General features: G+C 47.2%; 1 protein-coding gene across 1 annotated transcript in view; it reads left to right on the top strand.

Moving 5' to 3' along the window:
* Positions 1-286: 286 nt before the first annotated feature.
* KLF7 (Kruppel like factor 7) overlaps positions 287-21,041 on the top strand; it is a 56,451-nt gene continuing 35,696 nt past the window's right edge. The window contains exon 1 of the mRNA XM_030887483.2: positions 287-941. Within this exon, the coding sequence (XP_030743343.1) occupies positions 287-941 (655 nt within the window). The remainder of the gene's footprint in view (positions 942-21,041) is intronic.

Genomic DNA, 21,041 nt, shown 5'->3' with positions numbered 1-21,041 from the left:
CAACATGTTGCCCGAACCTGCACCATGTTCGTGATGCTGGGTGTGTTTTCGGTTCGTGGTGTCTCTGTGGCAGTCCGTCTCGGGGAGGGCCTCCCGCCTTCTCCTTGGCCTCTGCTTACCAAGACGCCTCCCGGCGTGACCCTTACAGGGCTCCCAGATAAGCGTGAACGAGGCCAGCCCTTCTCCACTAGACTTTTCCGGGAGCAGCCTCGAGAGTGTTGTTGGTGTGTGTCTCTTCCTCCTCTTGGCCCCGTCAACATGTGGCTTCATGTGTGCTTTGCCTCTGATGGCTGTTTCTCTCCCTCCCTCCTCCCCTCTGCAGACATGCCTTGAATTGGAACGCTACCTACAGACGGAGCCCAGGAGGATCTCGGAGACCTTCGGGGAGGACTTGGACTGTTTCCTGCACGCCTCGCCGCCCCCTGGCATCGAGGAGAGCTTCCGGCGCTTAGACCCCCTGCTGCTGCCCGTGGAGGCCACCATCTGCGAGAAGAGCTCGGCAGTGGACATTTTGCTCTCTCGGGACAAGTTGCTGTCTGAGACCTGCCTCAGCCTCCAGCCAACCAGCTCTTCCCTAGACGGCTACGCAGCCGTCAACCAGGCCCAGCTCAACGCAGTGACCTCATTAACGCCCCCGTCGTCCCCCGAGCTCAGCCGCCATCTGGTCAAAACCTCGCAGACTCTCTCAGCCGTGGATGGCACGGTGACGTTGAAACTGGTGGCCAAGAAGGCCGCGCTCAGCTCGGTGAAGGTGGGAGGGGTGGCCACAGCAGCAGCCGTGGCGGCGGTTAAGAGTGGACAGAGCGACAGCGAACAAGGAGGGGTCGGGGCCGAGGCATGCCCTGAAAACAAGAAGAGAGTTCATCGCTGTCAGTTTAACGGGTGCCGGAAAGTTTACACAAAAAGCTCCCACTTAAAGGCCCACCAGAGGACTCACACAGGTAGTGGTACAAGTTGGCCGCACGTGGTCCCCGCTTCTTTGTTTTCTCCGTTATCTCCTCTGTGTTCTGAGAAGTGGCATCCGTATTCAGTAGGAGGGGATCTCGAGGCAGGAGGACCTGGGGGGGAACACAGAATGGCTCCCTTGTTCCCTTAGGAGCTCAAGATGTCCTGAGCTCAGAGCAAGGGTTTGTCACTCTGCTGGCTACGAGAGACCCTCCCAGGCAGAGCTAATCACAGCGTAGAATCAGATGGTTGTGTGGCTGATGGAGGGGGCTGGGGGCGGGGCGCTCGCTCTGGCTGTGTGAGTCACTGCCTGACATGATGCATACACTTGTCACTTTACTGACACGTTTCATTGTTTTATGAATGTAGCTCTCTGGTTTTGATCCACACGGGAAGCTGAGGTGGTGCGTTTGAAAGATTTCACAGTTAAACAAGGTAGCCAGGGTGTCCCTGTTCACTCTTCTCCCAGCATCCCTGATTTTTCATCAAAGTCACCAACCGCAGGAGGGTTTCGGAGTTCATTAGATGTGATCATTGTATAATTAATTGACATCTCCTCTTTTGCATTGTTCTCTGGCGCGTGCTGTATGGAGAGATGGCAGAATTGCTTTTTAATGAGCTTGTTACTGAGAAGTTGCTAAAGTGATTACATTGCTATGTGTGTGGTAGAGGCAGGGAGGGGAGGCACAAGGACTGTGTATTTTACCCAAGACTTTTGCGGGCACACCCAGGAACCATTTTGATGCAATGGGGTTTACACAGCAAAGAGGGAGATAGGCATTTTCCTTGGCACCGGTCTTTGTTCTCTGACCTGAGGTTGAAGCTTAGTGATGGCCTATCGTCTTGATGTTAAGGTCCTACTAGGAATCCTAATCATTGGGGCTATCAATGAGTCCTGTGTTATGTATTAGCCAAACTGAGCAGGGAAAAGCCCCAGGGCTTCCCGTGGCATGGAAGAGGAAGCACTAGGAGAAGGGTCTGGTGAGCGCTAGTTTCTCGGCTCACTACGTGGCTTGCTGGGGTTCTGTGGTGTGGCTGGAAAGTCAGGAAAGCTTGCACTCTAGTTGCTGGGTGGCACCAATAACTAAGTGCTCCACTACTAACGCACAGTGTGGTGGTACCAACCCGCTCAGGGAAGCGATAGAATAAAGGCCTGGGGACCGGCTTCTGTCAAGATGACAGCCGAGGAAATGGTGGGAGGCAGTCCCACTGAGCAGCACTTGGGGCTGCCCTACGTGGGAATGATTTGACAGCCATGGGTTTGGCTTGGTCCTTCCGTATCACTACCTAGCTGGGTCACTTCCAGCATATCCTTCTACTTTACCAGGCCGCGAGCCCACAGCTAGCCAGCAGTGGACTCGTAAGATCCCTTTCTTTCAGCGCTACTGTTCTGGAGGTCTGTGAAATGGCCCTGCGTGGTACAGAGCATTCCCAAAGCTCGGGTGAATAACACATAGCTAAGGAGATGGCTATGTTGAAGTTCCAAGCTATTCCCATGGGAGGAAGAGGTCTGCCATTGCTTCCTTGCCGGCACAGGGTTTAGGCATGGACTCCTCGCTTTCCGCTCTTGGTCTGTGGTGGTCCCCCACCTCCTCTTTGCACTTCGTGGATAGGGAGCAGAGTCCTGCTCATGGTTTGCTGGCAGAATGTGGGTTTGACTTGTGGGCTTTACCTTCTTACACCAAAGCTAACACTTTCGGCTCTCCTCATCTTCTTCCTCGGTGATAGTGTTCTGAAGGTGGTTTTGGATTTTTGTACGTAGTCCTCTCTTTCTAAAAACGAGTAGTGACTGAATGTGGCAGTGCTCCCAGGCTTCACAGTATGGCTCACTTGCTCCCCGGAAGAAACCTGACAGAGCAAGGCGAGGCAAGCATGTCGAATGGAGTTGGAATTCATGATTCTGGCCACCTTTCCAAATTACTGACCTTGAGAGAGTGGACAAGGTACTCCTAGGGGAGACTGCAGTTCTGGGAATGCGGAGGTTCATTTAAAGGGCTTTAGAGCATCCTCGTCTTCTTCCTCATCCTACAGTTGGCACAGGGTAACTGTTGTGATGGATGCATCATTTGGGGCTTTGTTTCTTGAAGGTTACCCACTTGGAGTATTACTGAGACAGAGTTCATCGCATCACCCAGCACCCGCAACCCCTTGCCGTAGGTCAATGGAAGTGAAATGCCTCCTTCCCTTAGGGAACTTACTCTTGAAGGTGCCATGCATTATTAGGAAGGCAACAATACAGAGAGGTTAAGAGCGAGACTTTGGATTCAGGTGAACTTGGTTTGGAGTTCTGGCTGTACCTCTTACTGGATGTATGACATAGACCCTGAGTTCCCAAATGGTTTGGAAGTACCGCTGCTTTTCAGAAAAAATAATCATAATAATTACTCTGTGCCCCCTGACAGTTAAAAACATTTGCACTACAGCCCATAATCTGGGATAAATTGTGGTGTCTGCTTTGGCAGCCCCCCTGGATCATCCCAGGGGCCCACAGGAGGTGGTGCCGCCCACTCTTGGAAATGCTGAAGACCCATGGCTCCCCTTCCCTGAGTCTGGGTTTCTTTACAACAGATCAAGCGTCTCCCTCTGAACTTGTTTTCAAAATTAAATGAGCAAATACAAGTAAAGTAGATAGTAAGAGCCCATTATAGCTAATAGTAGGGTTGGTTGTAATTAATGCTGTAGTTACTGTTGATAATGATTAGTGATGCAAAGTGTCTGTGTGTGGGGGTTGGGGGGGTGGGAGGTGGGCAAAGCTTTATTAAGCTAGAAATAAACTAAAAAGCCAGGGTCTACCTCTGCTTCCAGTCTACCTCTGACCAATGGGGCTAAGATGCTCAAAGGCACCTGCCGTGGAGGTTGAGACTGACATCACGCATCCGCAATGCATTCACAAGCATTTTACCTGGAGAACCCTTCCTCGGACACAGGGCTGGAAGAGCAAGTAGGTGCTGTAGGAAAGAGAGGCCGCCAGAGGGAGGGAGCAGCAGCGGTGGAGGCTGGGGGAGGGGCTATGCATTAATTTGGATTAAATGGATGAGAATCAGAGTATTTATTTGGAATTGGTGTGAATGGGGCACATGGGGAACTGAAAACAAAGGTGATAATTTATGTGGTGTGGATGAACTCAGAATAATGAAAAAAGCATGAAGGATGGAATCAAATTAAGTGCCAACATATAAAGGCGTAAAAGCTCCAGGCCAAAGGTCTATGGCGATGGGGATTCTGGTTGGAAGAGTTTGCTGATCTAAGGCAGAGACGCGGGAGCACTGACCATCAAATGTGATGCTGAATGCAGAAGGGTGGGTTGGGGGGCTACGTTTGGGTTCAGACAAAGCATTTAAACCCAGGATTCACTTTCATCTCATGAAACAGTTCCTCATATTTTAGTTACAGAAAGGCTGTGGAACGGGAGAGAACGCAAAAGCATCCCAAAGAAAGAAAAGTCCGTGTTTTGTTCGTCAGTGTTTTGTCTGCATCGCGTGTCTCCTCTGTGGTCCCGGTTTACAAGGAGAGTCACTTGCAAAAGGAAACCAAACTGAAGTGAAATGGGCGAGTCTCCCATGTTGAGAAGTAAAATGGTGCTGGCAACGTGGATTTGCTTGCACCGAGGAAATTTGAACCTGTTATTCATGTATTCATTATATAGATAGAATTTACTGAACTGGAAAAGATGCACACACATACACAGCCGCTCCACCTCCCTTGCCGTGGCTGTGCTTCAAGGATGCTGTGAATCCTTCTAACTTTTTGCCCTGGAGGATGCTTGGCAGTGAGTGGGTTTTTTTGTTTTTCAAAGGAGCAGATGTTCCAGTCAGTAGGTAGCTAGAACACGGATACCGGTTGCCCTCGGAGGTGAAGTTAGGGATGGGGGAAGCAGGCCCGGGATGGAAGAACGTGAGGCAAGACTAGGGACAAAGGGGGTGGTAGCAAGTATCAGGATCTTAGTGAGGGGAAGTGTATGGATATGGACCTACGGTTTGTTCACGGGCCAGAGGAGCACTTAGCACTGGCTGGAACATTAAAAACTCCTTTAACCTCCAGGCCATTATAGGCTTTACTTTCCCCACTAGGTTTCCTGATCTTTGTATAAGACATGTTGCTTCCTTCATCCACATTCCAAGCGTTGTGATCGCAGTCTCTTCCATCTTCGTCAAGTCAGCCGCGTCCCTTCTCCCTGGGTGCCAGGGAGACCTTGGCTTCTCACGGTTAAGAAGTCACTACATCCTCGTGTTCAGAATAAGAGTCCATGTGTTAAAATTCTTGTGTTTCTATGCGAGGAAGCGAGAGTAAGGCCTTGTTTCCCACAGCTCTTCCTGTCCGCTTGCGAGGAAAAAAGGAAAAGCGTGCGCTTTAATTGTTGCTTCGCCCACGAGGGCCTCCGTCTAAAAAGCAGGCCCATGGTTGTGTACTCTGAAGAGCGGGTCATGTTGGTGAAGTCAAGGTCAAGGCCAGTGGTTCAGTCTCTGCTTGTTGGTCACCAGCGAGAGACGTGAACAAGTGTGTTTTTTCCTGAGCTGTTGGGAAGGTGCTCCGTAGACTGCAGTTGCTTGGACTTCCTGCCTGAGTGATGAGAACATTCCAGCTTCCCAGTGAAACATGGAAGGGGGTGCTTTACAGGAGGAAAGGTAGAACACACGTGTGATTTACCAATTTTGCGTTTGCTTTTTGTCTTTTTGAATCAGAGGAGTCCCTGGGGGGCACAAATGGTTAACCCAGAAGCTGGTGGTGCACACCCACCCAGCAGTGCCTCTGAAGGACGTCCTGGCGATCCGTTTCTGACCAGTCCGATCCTAACATCCCTCTGGAGTGATTCCATTCTGCATGCAGGGAGCGAGCTCAAGTCGCAATCCAGTCCACCTGGCAGTTGCAACTAACATCAACAACAAAACATTAACATTGAAAAAGAAGTAGTCAGGAATTAGAAGAGTTTGTCTTCAAATGAAAAGATGGTCCAAAGTATCACCCATAAAAAGCCAAGCTGCTAAGAAACAGGTGACAGTTCTCCTTTCACACGCAGAATGAAAGTTCTCCAGCATTGGGATTAGTTTGTTTACTCACTCAACAAAGCCGATAAAGCACCATCTAGATGTCAGGCGTTGTTTATGTTCTTTCACAAATATGCAGGCATGTCATTCTCATAATGACCCGGCGACATAGTGCTCTCCTGAGTACATCCTACAGATGAGAGAAGTGGGGCCTGCAGAGCCAGATGACTTGCTCAGTATGGCCTGGTTGGTAGCTGCCTGTCCTGATACTGGAATCAAATCACTGTTGCTCCATCCAGTTCACGCTTTTAGCTTTTTGGCTACAGCAATGGGGAAAGTCACAAAATCAAAACAAACGAAAACCAGCGAGATGGGTATTTCTCTTTAGAACCCATTACTAAGAGAGAATGAAAACTTGCAGTTTAAATTTTAAAACTGGGATAACTGAAAGCCAATTTAAGTATTCTTCTGAACTGGTAGACATGAAGAAGGTGCTTAACTTAAGGACAGTGCCGTGTGAAGTGCCTAAGAAGCATTCAAGGAAACGAGAAAGGCATGGTCTTCTCTGCCCTGGCCTGTTAGAGCTACTGCTGTATTGGTCATTAAGAAGTCCTGGTGGCATAATGGTTAAGCACTCAAAAGGTTGGCAGTTCAAACCCACCCGTGACATCACTGAAGAATGATGTAGCGGCCTGCTTCCTTAAACATGACCATCTTGGAAACCACATGGGGCTGTTCTCTGTCTGACAGGGTCGCTGTAAGTTGGAACTCCATGGCAACTTATTTTATTTGTCTTATGATCATTAATATTACCCCTTTGTTTTTGTTAACTCCAGGATTAAAGAGAGGCTTTTTTGTACTATTCTTCACTTACACATTAAAAGGACAAAAGTTAATCCCCTATTGCTAAGAAGTAAGAATGGCAAGCAATGTTGCATAGAGAGGAGGAGCACACCTGTATGGCTTAGTGGTTATGCGTGGGACTGTGCTCTGAAAGGTTCAAAGTTTACAATCAGTAGCTGCTACATGGGAGAAAGATGGGCTCTCTACTCCCATAAACAGTTCATGGTCTCAGAAACTTATGAGACAGTCCTACCCTGTCCAGTACGGTCACTATGAGTTAGCTTTGACTTGACGGGAGGGAGTAAGTTGTTTTGTTTTATATATATAGGGCAAACGGAGGACCCCAAAAATGAAATAAAGTCAAAATAAGACTTAGGCTATTACAGAACTAAAATTAGACCCATGTTTCCTGTCCCTCAGTGAGTCCCTTGGGAAAGTGGCAAAGTGCAATCAGTTAGATACTACTAATCAAAAGGAACCCCTCCACGGGGCCTGTGAAGATAGAACTAGAGATTCCTTTAGAAAGATCCACCCACTGCCTTTAAGTCAACTGTGACTTATAGCAACCTTACAGGACTAAAGAGCCTGCTGGCGCTGCTGGGTAAGAACTAGACTGAACGTTGAGGATCTCCCATAAAGATTTATAGCTGTGAATACCCTGTAGAGGGTTGCTCTGAAGATTGACAGCCCTGTATCAGGTCACTCTGAGTCAGAACCAGGTCAGTGACAGTGGGCTTTCTAGGACAGGAAGCAGACAGCCACATCTTTCTACAGCAGAGTAGCTGGTGGGTTCCAACCAGCCACCACGTTGGTGAGTCATCAGGGACTTCTCCACAGTGCCACCAGGGCTCCTTCTGAAGGTCACCATTCTAAAAACCCTCTGGGACACTTCTTCTCTGCACACGTGGGCTCACCCATGGAGCAGAATCCACGCAATGGCAACTAGCAGCCACAATGCCAGCCCTCTCTGACTGAAGACCGTCTTTGCTTTATCTTGATCTGTTTCAGTTATTATTATGCAGTTATCAACTGCCACACACAGGCATTCAGTGGCCAAAGATGTCAGCCACTGTGACACGGAGTGACCAGCCAAGGGGGGTGGGGGGTGCGGAGATAGGGCCACTGAGAGAAAGAGTGCTAGAGCCGACAGGGCAGTAAGTCAGAGTTGGGGTTTGTGTCAGTAGTCAGAGGCAGTGTGAAAGATTTGGAAATAAAAACTTCTCTTTTCTCTTTCTGGACACGGTACTTATTGATGCTGTGCTTCTTTTTAAAGAATGCCAATGCAAGAATACACTGTTTATATAAATAGAAGCCTTAATTCAAGGGCAAGCATGTCAGGGGGATAAAAGTAAATGCCTCAGTATGGAGCTGCAGGGGGCCAATCGACCACTTTCAACCTCTTCATCACCACAGATAAGAATTCTTTGAATTTATACAATAGAGGCTGAAATGGGACCATTTTAAGACATTGAAGGGCCTTTAACATGCTGAGACACATGGCCGGCAAATGAAGTTTATCCATGTGTTGAGGCAGAAACTCATTAAGCTCCGATTGTGGAATGGAAACTAGAACAAGGGTTAAATGTTCCGCTCACTAGGTGGAGAGCGTTTAATAGGGAGGAGGGTGAACTGGTTTGGATTTAGAATGTTCAAGAGCTTAAGAGAAGTTTGAAAAGAGGGGACTTGAATGGGTGGGCAGCAATTGATGGGAGAAATGCATGGGTTCAGGGAAATCTGGGAGCTTCACTACATGATAATCTAGCAATAAGCTAACTCAACAGGAGGGTGCATTTTCATAAACAGACATTGGGTAGAATGGCTTAAACTTAGCATGTACACAGCAGACACATTTATGTTATCATTATTAGATGGTAATAAACGTAGGCTTTGTGGGATGCCTATTCCAGATGTCCTTTTACTGGCTAACTGGTAGTCACAAAATAAGTAAATGTGTTCAAGTAAGAATGAAGGAGAAAGAAGAAAACAAAATTAATGGGTCTTTAATCATAAATAATTCTTCTTTTTGATCGTGTACAGTACCAGACACTAGATTCTTTCCTCCATCTCTGAAGAGCTTACTTTTTAATGTAGAAGCCAGAGATGGAGTTTCATGAAATCATTATCTTGGAACTTGGTCTCAAGAGAATGTAGCATGAATGAGAAGAGCAATCAGTAGAAAGGAAGGAAAGCGAAAAGAATCTCACTCCAGAAAAAGCAGTGGATGTAACAGAATTTTATAAATTCTAAAATGTAAAGGTTCTATCAGTTCTGTTTGATAGAACAGGGTCCTGAGAAGCCTGTGCAAATAAAGGAATACATTGGCAAGACCAAATGCTAATGTCTGAAAGACCTGCGCCTTTTACTAAGTAGAGTAGCCCAGGTGGCATAGCCGGTTTCACTTTGGGCTGCTAACCACCAGGTCAGCAGTTCAAAACCACTACCCAGTCAATGGGAGAAAGATGAGGCATTCTACTCCTGTAGAGTTACAGTCTCAGAATTCCACAGGGACAGTTCTATCTCGTCATATAGGCTCACTCTGAGTCGGAATTGTCTCAATGGGCAGTGACCTTTTACTAAGTAAACAGTGTCATACAACTTTTTACTATAATAAGTTAATTAATGACCATGATAATAATAGTTATCTTGTACATATTATATTGAAAACTTGGAGAAAAGTTAAATGGATCTTTGTAAACAACTAATGCTAAGATAATGTTATCAAAAGAACTAATTGGTGGTAGGAAATGTACATATTTTTAAAAATCGATAGAAAGGACAAAGGACAGATGAAAAATGTTTGTTGCATGCTATGTCTTTCTGTGGAAAAAAAGCCATTCAAAGTATAAGGCCTTGATGAATGGGTCATCAGAAACAAACTTTTCATCCAAGGGAGTGAGTCCTGAGAAACAATTGGAGCCTTTTGGAATACGGTACCCCACCTCCACTCCCACCCCATCCTGAGGGACATGGGGCTTGTGGCTCATGGCACTGCCATGTAATTCTGGCAGCAAATGGAAAAGCCCGGGGCCGTTCTGGACCAGGCAATTTCTACTTGCTCCCATTCTAATGGTGGTAAACTCGATGGCCCTAACAAAAAAACCAAACCCACTGCCATTGAGTCGATACCTACTCCTAGTGACCTGTGGGTTTCTGAGACTGTAACCTTTGACAGTAGAAATATCTGTCTTTCTCCTGGAGAGAGGCTGTTGGTTTCGAACTGCTGGTCGAACTGCTGTGCCACCAGGCCTCCTCAGGTGGCCCTACAGCAGTGGTTCCCAACCTTCCTAAAGCCACAACCCTTTCATACAGTTCTTCATGTTGTGGTGACCCACCCCTCAACCATAAAATTATTTTCGTTGCTACTTCATAACTGTCATTTTGTTACTCTTATGAATCGGGCAATCCCTGTGAAAGGGTCTTTCGACCCCCAAAGGTGTGGCGACCTGCAGGTTGAGAACCATTGCCCTAGAGAAACCTATTTCCTAACATCTCAGTTCCTTCCTTCTGCATTCCGCATCCAACTACCGAACCCGTGCTACCTCCCGTTCTCTCACTCCCTGCCTTCAGAGCCTCCTCCTTCCTTCCTGTTGGAAAGGATCTGGTAGCAAGACACTGTTGGCTGATGGCTTGTAAATCCATCAAGCAGCATGTAACGTAGTGTTTTTTTAAATCTCCAATTGTGGGAGACGACTCATGGGAGTCTACAGGCAAATGGGAAGCATCATGAGTGAGTTTGGGAAGTTGTGATTGTGCCCACCTTTCTTCCCGCCTCTCTTCCGCAAGACATTTCCTGTGAGTGGCTTCCTTCCAACTACTTTTAAAAGTAGAATGGTGTCATGAAAGTGACTAAGCTAAGGATTAGTAGAAGCAAAACCATTCAAAATAATCCCCTATTGGTGAGTTTTGATTGTTTAATGTGTTAGTTATTCGGCCTGGTAATGATGGCAGCAGCTACTCCCTCCTGCCATGTCCCCAACTTCAGCCTCCAGCGCTAGGACCTGACTAGTGTACATAATGGAGGTCAACCCACTTGAATTATTTAAGAGTATCTGCAGTGAGCATACGTTTTCCATGGTCTGAACCATGTTTCTGCTGACCTTGCCCTCTCCTTCACCTCCTATGTTTATTGGGGAAGGTGAGCTGAGGACTGACCTTGGATGGAATCCCATAAAGCTGTTAGAAAGAGAAGACTAGGCGGTGCCCCATTACCAGTTCCTTTATTCTTACCCAGTCTGGTGTCAGGCCTCTTTCTCTTTTCAACTCACCCTACACCTTTTCCATTTCCCTATGGTTATGCTGTCACATTAATCCTGATGAACCCCTGGTGTGGGATTGTTAAAGGTTGGGCTGCTAACCAAAACTTTAGTGGTTCGAACCCACCTCCATCTCCTTGGGAGAATAGACTTGCCATCTAGCTCTGGTGAAGGTGTCAGCCTGGGAAATCCCATGGGGCAGTTCTACTCCATCCTGTAGTTTTGTTATGAGGATTCAGAGTAGATCTCGTTTCCTTTGTGAAATAAAGTGTATTTTTAATTTAATGCTCTTTTTATATTAAGTCTCCCATCTGATCTTATAAAGTACACAGTTATTCTTAGTATAGTGTTTCTGCCTGAGAATACATCTTCTTTCCATTGCCATAATTAACATTTAATTGATGGAAATCGGTTAAAATAGAGCATGTGTTTTCAAGCAAATGATGTGAGATTAAAAGCAAAATCCAACCATGTCAGGATAGGATAGTTTGAGCCTTTACCCTAGGTGGGCTGAAGGCGATAGAAGCCGTCAATCCCTCGTTCGTGGGCAGGAAGTCCTTTTCCTTCACGTTGGGCATGGCCCAGGTAGATGTGATGTGGTTTTAAAGATCTTACTCTGGAGCCTCTGCTGCCTTCAGATCCAGGGATATTTTGTAAGGTGTTTTATAGATTGTTCTACACATGAACAGGTGTTAAGAGCGAGAAGTAATATGGTTCTAATGGATTCCCTAAAAAGTACAGTGATAATTGTCTGTATCCTAAGGAAGGAAGGGGTTAACTCATATCTCTATTCTGTGTATAGATCAGAAATCTTTTAGAATCCATGTGCAGTACAAACCCACTGCCATGGAGTTGATTCTGACTCATAGCAACTCTATATGCTAGAGTAGACCTGCTCTGAAAGATTGCTGAGACTGCAAATCTCTACAGGCGCTGACAGCCCCATTCTCCAGAGAGTAGCTGGTGTGTTTGTGCCCTCAACCTTGCAGTTAGCAGCCCAGCGTATGACCCCCTGCACCACCAGGGCCCCTTGACATGTGAAATCAAACAAAAACCAAACTCACTGCCATCAAGTCAAGACAGACTCAGAGCAAGCCTGCAGGATAGAGTAGAACTGCCTCTGTGGGTAACTCCTTGTGGGATTAAAGAGACCTGCCCTTCTCCCGTGGAGCAGCTGGTGTTTTTGATCTGCGGACCTTGCCCATTCGTGACCACTGTGTTTGTAACCATTATGCTACTGGGGCTTGCACATGTGCAGTAGTCCTGTTTAAAGCTTTTGCATCTTCACTGGTGAGTTCTGTACAACGGCACTTCAGTGAACTAAACTAGGGGCCGACAAACATAGGACTTGGTGTAAGAACCCCACTGTTCACCTGCATTCCATTCCCAAGGCAGAAAGACAACCAGTCTTCCTGTTGAATTGTCGATTGACACGAGCACATTGATAAAAGCTCTGGGTATTTTTAAAAGAGCAACAAAAGCTACATCTCCTTTCTCTGATATAAGACGTTTTGTGTTCCTACTGTTCAGGAGAAAGTGTGGGAAAATCAATATGAATAAATTCAGGTACACAGAGAATTCAGCCTCCTCGAAAATGTAATGTATGGCAAAAGGACAGTAGGTATTGTTGGATCTCTTTTGACTCCGCTCACATGTAGAACAGGCCGCATCGCTTACTTACACTTTTAGGCATAGGGCGATTTGCTGCTAGTTGTTTGTTCCTGTTTGGTTTTTTGTTCTTTGTTGCTGTTGGTTAGTGTCTCAAGGCTTACAGCAAAACTGAATTTGAAACCAAATACTGTCATTACGGAAGATTTTTTTTTCCCTGAGTTTTTCCACTTTCTCCAGGGACAAAATAATGGCCAATTGAAGCAGTGGAGAAACAGTAATTAGGGCAAATAGTAAAACTGTGCACGATTGAGGAAAATGTGAAGAAGGGAGGGAGAAAATGCAACAGACAGACTTGTACAGCTTGTTACTAGGAAACCACATCAGCATTAAATACAGTGTGCTAATTGGCTATCCTGTTTCTGCCTGGGTACCAGCCTGGGCCTGCTACACAGCTGTTTCTGCTCTTTCTGGTTGCTAGGTAACTGCATCATTTCTCCTCCCCTCCCCCTTTGTATTCTGGAGGCTAATTGGCTACTTCTGCTCCTGGTGTTGCTGCTGGGTACCAGTCTGGGCCTGCTGCTCTGCTGTTTTCCAGAGGGATTTAAAGGAGGGGGGCATGGGGGAGGAAAAGGGAAAGGAAGATATGCTGGCAATTAATGGAGCATAAGTGCAAATTCTACACAATGTCTGCCACCTGCGGCCCCTCATCCTGCTTTCTCAACTAAACCTTTAGCCATGAAAACAGATTAGAATCTTGAAAATTTTCCTTTCTCTGAATACTTTATGAACATATATAAAAGATGTAAGGCATCTGAAGGCATATCACTTAAATTATGGACTTGGTCTTCTTAATAAAAAGCCAGCAAATCATTCCACATCTATTTGTTATAAGCACTAATAGAATTTGTTCAAACATTAAATATTTTGTGATCACACAAAGCAGTATCTTTTCAACATTTTAAGCAAAGTATCACCTTATTGCTTAACTGGACCAAATTCTTTTGTAGTCATTCTTCCTGATGTCAAGTAGGGTATAATGTAAGAAATAAAATGTACTAAAAGCAATGACAGGACTTCCCTTAACCCTGTCGTTCCTTAGGAAGGCATAAATGGGAGCTTCTAGAGCCTTATGGCTTTCCATTACGCATTTCCCCTTGTGGTATCCAGGGCATACGTATAGCCCAAGCACTCTCTGGATGATGCATTCCATTTACACGAAAATAATGTGCATTCTGCACATCTTACGTTTCCTTCCTTACGGGAGATGACCACATGTGCAAAGCAAATCCGAAATCAATTTCATAATGTTAAGATCGTGTCGAGTAATTAGTTCCCTTATTGCTGCCACCCCCTGTTTAAGTCGGCGCTTCCATTTCATCATTACTGAAATTCTCACCGAAAGTGTCGGAAGGAAGCTTCTTCAGAAGCGACATGATGCTCTGAGGAGGTTTCGCTTCAAATGGTAGAGAAAGTGGATGTAAATGCAGCCCCTTGAAGAGGCGACGCCATTCCCCTGGGAAGGGGCTGTTTTCCTGGGAAAACTCAGAGCATGTTCTGTGACTGTGCACAAAAACAGCAAAAGCAACTCTTATCCGATGCTAATGGCTGGGACTGGTTTCTCATACTAACGAGATCTGCCATCCTCTGTCGATGGTGGACCAGGGGTCCCTGATCTGAGCCACAAGCCCTTCCACTGCGGAGGTTAGATCAGACTCACTGGAGTCATTTCTGCTTAAATGTGTCATTCAGATCACCAAAGGCCTCAAACTCGGCGAGGGTGGTGGAGAAAATATTGCTGTGATACCGATTTTTAAGGAAACCCTTTAGCCAGTGATAGTGTGCAGAGTGCAAAAGAAGCAATCTTGTTATCAGAGGATAACTGCAGAATAGGTTCAGTATTACTTGTATTATCTCAATTAAAAGGATCAACCATTATCACTGAGAAGTATGTGTCCAGTAATGAGCACATGTCTTCATTAGCCCTTGGATCACCAGGAGCCTTCTGAACTAAGAATTCTCCATCATCCCTTGACTTTCCAACTCATGCCATAGTTGGCAGTGGCTGAGCCTTTTCAGAAGTGCATCACCAGACGTTTCTTCCGAGATGTCTCTGGGGGGACTCAACTTCCAACCTTGCATTTAATAACCGAACACGTTAACCTTTTACACCAGTCGGAGACTCCACCTGACTTCAGAGGGAGGTGGCTTTGGTTCTTTGATTGACCGTTTCGCCTTCTGGATGGCAGGTTGTCAGAATCACAACTTTGCACAGATAGTACAGATTGATTCCCCCTATTAGACCTAAGCTGAGTGTGGAGCAGCACGCTCAAAGTAGTCCTGGGTGGGGCCCTCACCCAGCCCCACCCTTCGCCAGTGAGTTGTAGGGGTTGCACAACCAATTTCAGGTTATAGCACGACATGGTGAGGGGCCCAAGATTGGTGTTTGTGAAGCTTGAGGGGTCCTCCTGAGGAGCGCTCAGGGATGCCCCAGAGTGCACGCTATTGAGCTTGTCCTCTCTGTGCCCTTTGACAGGGAAGCTCTGTTTTTCCTCGGATGTTTCCATGTTTAGAGCAGTCGTGAGCTTGTAGGCACACAAGCAAACCCACTCTGAGGGAATGAAGGGATGTGTCCACAGAGCTGCTTACATTGTTTTCTTCTCCTCACACCCGGGACTGGGCTTTTGTAATCCTCGTGACCATGCAAAGATACAGCTTCTTGCAGGAGGTAAGCCAGCTGGCCGAGCTGGACAAGAGGACTCTGACAGATGTTAGCTCCCCAGTAGGGTTGCTGCAAGCCCTCCGGTATCTTTGTGTGGCTCAGAACAAGCACCTCTTCCAGATGCAGCCTTGTGCCGGGGTAGCAGAGCGGGTTCGGGCCCTGCTTAGCTCGGCTACCACCTCCTTGCTAGCCCTGCTCACCTCAGGAGCGGATCTCCTCAGGCAGGCCTGCTCTGACCTTTTGAGAATGAGTCAGGCTAATGAATGGGCAGCAGGAACATGGGCGGGCCATCATCCTGGGTGTTGGTTGGGGCACAGGGTATTGGGGCCTCTTCTCCATGGCCAAAGAGGCCATTATGTGTCAGAGCAAACCTTTTAGCCCAGACATCTCCCTCTGAATGTGATGTGAGATCATCAGTTGTCTAATGCACTGTTTTTCCATTGGGACGGATTCTGTCCCCCAGGGGAGGACTTTGGAACTGCCTGGAACCATTTTTGGTTGTTGCATCTGGGATGTGGCTCTTAGCATCTGGTAGGTGGAAGTCAGAGATACTGCTAAAGGACCCACAGCACAGGGCAGAGCCCACAACCAAGGGTTATGCAGGGCCTGACGTCAACAGTGCGGAGGGGGAGAAACCTGGCTTCATGCCACCTTAGCGGGGTCGCCCTGAACCGCGTGTACATATTTATTCTTCCAGGTCTGTCTGCCCCTTTCGTGGTCCTGCCAAATAAATAGCATTGTGTCATTTGCTGTTTCTGCTGAAACTTAGAAGGTGTGGACTCTCGTGCTGGCTTCCACCTTAGACTCAGAGGGCAACCTCGCCACCTCTGCTGGGTGCTTCCCAGAGGCCATCGACTCAGCCGTGACTCAGCTGTGGTAGAGGAGAGCTGTGCCCCAGGCGGTTTTCAGTGGCTGACTTTTGGAAAGTAAGATCACCAGGCCCTTTCTTCTGAGTGCCTTGGGTAGACTGGAACCGCTAACCTTCCACTTCGCAGCCGAGAACATCAGCTGTGGCTCACTGCCCCAGGCCTCCTGCTGCTAGATGCTTAACTTTCTTGATTTAAGAGTCACGATCGCTGCTCTTGTGGGGCAATGACCCCTTCCCTCTTGCCAAAGCCTCCTGGCCTGTAATAATTCTGGATTTTGCTGAGGCAGGGATCTGAGTCACGTGAGCGCCCAGGCTACTGGTGTGCGGGAGGAAGGCAAGAGGCCTAGCTGATGGAGCAATGTGATGTTGTCATTCTCTCTTTGTCCACTGCTGGACGACAGCCTCCCAGTTTGTAGCCATTGTTACCATTGTGACATATGCTTCCTCCAAACTGGATGAACTGTTTTGAGTCAGGGACCAGAACTACTTCTGGGAAGACGGCATCACACTGGAGTGACGAATCCAGGACCTGCTTCTTGCGCCTCCATTATTCATTCTAATACTAGCCCCATGAGGAAAGCACTGAGAAATGGTTTGCGTTCTGAGGCAGAAAGGTGCTATTTTAGGTAACAGGATTTAAATGGCAGCCTCTAATGGACACATATTTTAGGCCTGCGTTCTGTCAGGAGACGTGAATTATGCATTGGCTCTTTCAGCTACATTCACATGCATGGAAAATAACATTGTCAGCCGTGTCATCGTGAGAGACAATGGACAATATGCTATGATAATTGTATGGCATTGTCCTTGGTGTTTGGCGATAGTATTGCTGACGTTATCCCTCTCGTACATGTGAATGTGGCTGGAGGGGAGGACGTGACAGCTGTGTCTGTCACACAGATTAGCTTATCCCTGGTCACTTGGAGAGATCGTGATTAGTGAGCTGGCCTCATGGGGTCATGTAAGTGCCATGGTTAGGCTCCCAGTGGTTATCGGACCCTCGTTGGAGACCCAGTAGGGAATTAGTAATATTTATCTAGATGACCTTAAGCTGCGATGGCTATTTAGTCCTGCTGTCTAGGGCAGAGGAGCTAAAGAAAGGACAGGCGGAGATATTCCTCCTCGATTAGCTTTGGGAATAAGAAGACACTTTGTACCAAGCCCGGGAATGGCTGCCGCCACATTATGTCTTCTCCCAAGTAAGCAGTAGTAATGTTGCCTGTATTGATCTGGACAGCTCTCAAAAGCACCTTCTGCATATGTGAAGGGGTTTCAAAAGGCTTGTGGGAAGAATAACGGAATTTCTCCATGAACTATTTGGTGTCCTGTCACATAAATTCACCCAACCCACACTCTATGGCAGGGGTCCTCAAACTACGGCCCACCGAGGACATTTATCCGCCCGCCGGGTGTTTTTGCCCCATTTGTATTTTAACTTCAAAATAAGATATGTGCAGTGTGCATAGGAATTTGTTCATAGTTTTTTTTAAACTATAGTGTGGCCCTCCAACAGTCTGAGGGACAGTGAACTGGCCCCCTGTTTTAAAAGTTTGAGGGCCCCTGCTCTATGGGCTAAGTGTTCTCATCATTCCCATTTTATAGATGAAGAAATAGGAGCTCAAGGAACGTGTTCCCAACGTTTCGCTGATGAACTGTGGCAGAACTGACTCTGTCAGCTTTCCTTTTCGCAATCAGTTATTCTTTTTTTGTGTGTGTGGGTGTGACTACATGAAAACATTATATAAACGAATGCTGTTGTGCTTATGGCTCAGGAAAATAAATGGCTTCGTGTTCAGGACCCTACGTACCGGACACATCTGTTAGTAGCATGCCACCCTCTCACTTCGCTAGTTCAGAGCCAGCGAGAACTGGAAGGGTCTTCCTGACTATCCCTGCCTTGTGTCTATTTGGGTTCAAATGAGCCCTTACTCTTGTTTGTTTATTCCTCGTTAGCAGGAAATTGTTTTGAAGATATAAAAAGATAAAAAGCAAGGCACTAATTCTTGAAATACAGCCCGGTAGTGATGTGTTTGGGGTGTTCGCTTATTTTAGAATATCTGTACGGAAAATCAGTCAGTAGAAACACCTCCCTGACTCGGTGAAAAGAACGGGCCTTCGCACTCCTCTTTGAGGTCTGAAATGGACAGTCTGAAATAGCGGTGCCCTGGACGTTGAGGGGAAGTGATGGCTGCTGGGAGCTTGGTCCATAGGTCGTGTATTCCTGTCTTTATTCTCTCTGAACTCTGGTGGATGGGAGTGAACAAATCTCTTTCTCCCCCCGCCCCTTCGTTATATCATAAGTTCCGTGCGGAGTTCAGGGCAATTTGTTTCTCCCCTTGTGCCCCCCACCCCTTTGGGAGGATATTTACAGATGAGTTAAAATGTCATGAGGGAAAAAAATCACATGGCAAAGACAGAAATGACAACAAATTTACTAGTGGACAGAGATCCCGAGCTAGTTTATGGTCGTGTGGATCTGCAGACAGAGATCTCCATGGCGTGGTCACACAAGCGGAGCGTGAGGATGAAGCGCAGCTTCCTGTCTTTCTTTCACACATTCTGCATCTAGAGGACCCTCAGAGCTCTGGGCACGTGCATTGTCTTCCAGAGACTTGAAGGAAGAAAGGTTTAAACACCAAAAGGACAAATTCCTGGAAGGCAGCAGGAATGGCACAGAGGACCCTGGGCACCCTGTCCTTGAAGTATTGTTTCCCTATAGATTGCGTGCGCGCGTGCATGCGTGTGCGATTCTGTGTTCATGTGTATTTTTGTATTTTCAAGGTTACCCCCCCACACACACACACCTTTAACTTTACCTGCAAAGGAAAAAGTGACATTTACAACAATTATAAACTGTTATAACTGGCAGCATCCGTCCTCGATGCAGCCCTTTGCTGGCTCCGAATGTGCGCTTAAGCATTTAGAATATTTTCTAACCTACCTGCTTGTCCTGCATCCTACAGTCAGATCTTGAAGGGTTTCTGTGATTTTACCTTGCTTCCCATCTTCTGCAAAAATGCTTAATGAACAAAGCCAGGGCCTGGAAATAATCCTCTCAGGTAGGGAAAAATCTTGCCTACTGCCCTTCCCATTACTGTCGTTGCAGGGGCTCGGAGGACCACCGACACAAAGCTTATGGGATCAGTTACCAAGAGCTGGCTGTTAAACATTTTTTTTAAATCTGTTCTGAGAAGAATAAAGCAATAATTAAAATGAACTGAACAGCTTTTGCTCTATTGAGGCGTTAAATCTTTGTGTAAACACAATTGCATTGTGCAAACACAGGCCTTCATAGTCCGGTGATTTAGACAGGGAAGCCACTGAAGTTTGGAGGTCTCTGGGTCAAGGGCCCGTTTTGACACGGTTTGAAAGGTCACCTGCTCATTTGTGTCTCTGTTAGGCTGCGGGGAGGGCTGTGCGCAGGTCTGATCCCGTGGCCGCCTGCGCAGCACAAAGAGGAGCCAGCTGGCTGGCGTGGGGCAGATCTAGGTCTGGGATGGAGGAGCCAGGAGACTGCACGCAAAGCAAGACTGGGCCGGCTGCGCACGGAGCAGCGGAGAGTGCTAGGGCGCCTCTGGGGCTCCGGCAAGGAGACAGTGTGGACGTGCGGAAAACAGCAGTTATAAAATATAAATGTGTTTATTATTACACTGGGCCTGTGCTATATAATTTTACATGGGCTCATATTTGTGATTTATAGCCCCCGTTCCAGGCGGAGGAAAAGCTCGCTAATTTACCCAAATTGATAGGGAGGCTTCTGAAGATGATCAAATTGGAAGGAGCCCTAAGGAGGGGAGAAATGGTCTCCTGATGAAACAGCCGAAGGGGGGAGGCTAGGCGGGGCCGAAAGTGGCTGAGATGTCAGGCATCCTTTGTTCATTTAGTCTGATAAGCAGAGTTGGGCTTTAATTATTCATGATAATGCTTGCCCTGCAAGGCATGTGTCTCTCCTGTCACAGCGGCAGGTTGGTGTTTGGTTCTCCGTGGGGTGATGGCGAAACCTCCCCCGCTGGGCTGGCTCCTGTGCTCAGCAGCAGTGCGCTCACACCTGCGACCCCTTTGGGAGCGTGCAGGTGTGCAGGTAAGGCCTGAGCTGGAGTAGGGGAAGGTAGAGAGTGAGACCAACCACAGCGCCATGGCCCTTGAGTGGCTTCCAACCAGTGGTGACCCGGACATTCCAGAGTAGAGTCTTGTTGGCTGCCATTTTTGCAGAATAGACCACCAGGCCTTTCTTCAGTGGTGTCACTGGGTAGGTTTGCACCACCAACTTTTAGGTAAAGTAGCCGAGCACAAACCATTTATGCTACCCAGAGACCTCTAGCTGCTGGGTTATTTTATTTTATTGTGCACCACTTAGGTATTAGGCAGTGTGCTGATTGCTTTACATGGTGTCTCATGGAATTCTTACAAGGTAAGTGGCGATTCCCCAACTAAGGGTGAGAAGGTGGAAGTGTGGACCAGCCCAGTGATGCCCAGCCAGTAAGGGGCAGAGATGGCTTTCCAGTCTGGGTCTGCCACCGGAGCCAACGTGTCCTGCAACCTTATGCTGGCATTTCCTCAGGAAGTCAGCCAAGGCCCCACCCACGTCCACCACAGCCCATCCCACTAGCTGGCCTCTCAGCTCATTGCCTTGTCTCCACATCTATTACCATTGTCATTTCCAAAAGCTTTCCAAAGTGGTTTTTTTTGGTCTTGGCAAGATCTTGTGTTCTGTGTTCTGGTACTCCTAAAGGCCAGCGATCCTTGAACTACAAGCTTTTCTTTCTTGTTGTGTTTTAATTTTTTCTTTGTCAGTGGTTTGTTGTTGTTGCTGTTTT

The sequence above is a fragment of the Echinops telfairi genome, unplaced genomic scaffold (assembly GCF_000313985.2).
Source record: "Echinops telfairi isolate 266 unplaced genomic scaffold, ASM31398v2 ScPeMD7_3;HRSCAF=10, whole genome shotgun sequence".
Taxonomy (NCBI): Eukaryota; Metazoa; Chordata; class Mammalia; order Afrosoricida; family Tenrecidae; genus Echinops; species Echinops telfairi.
The sequence above is the reverse complement of the archived record's forward strand: the minus strand, read 5'-3'. Positions and strand labels throughout refer to the sequence as shown.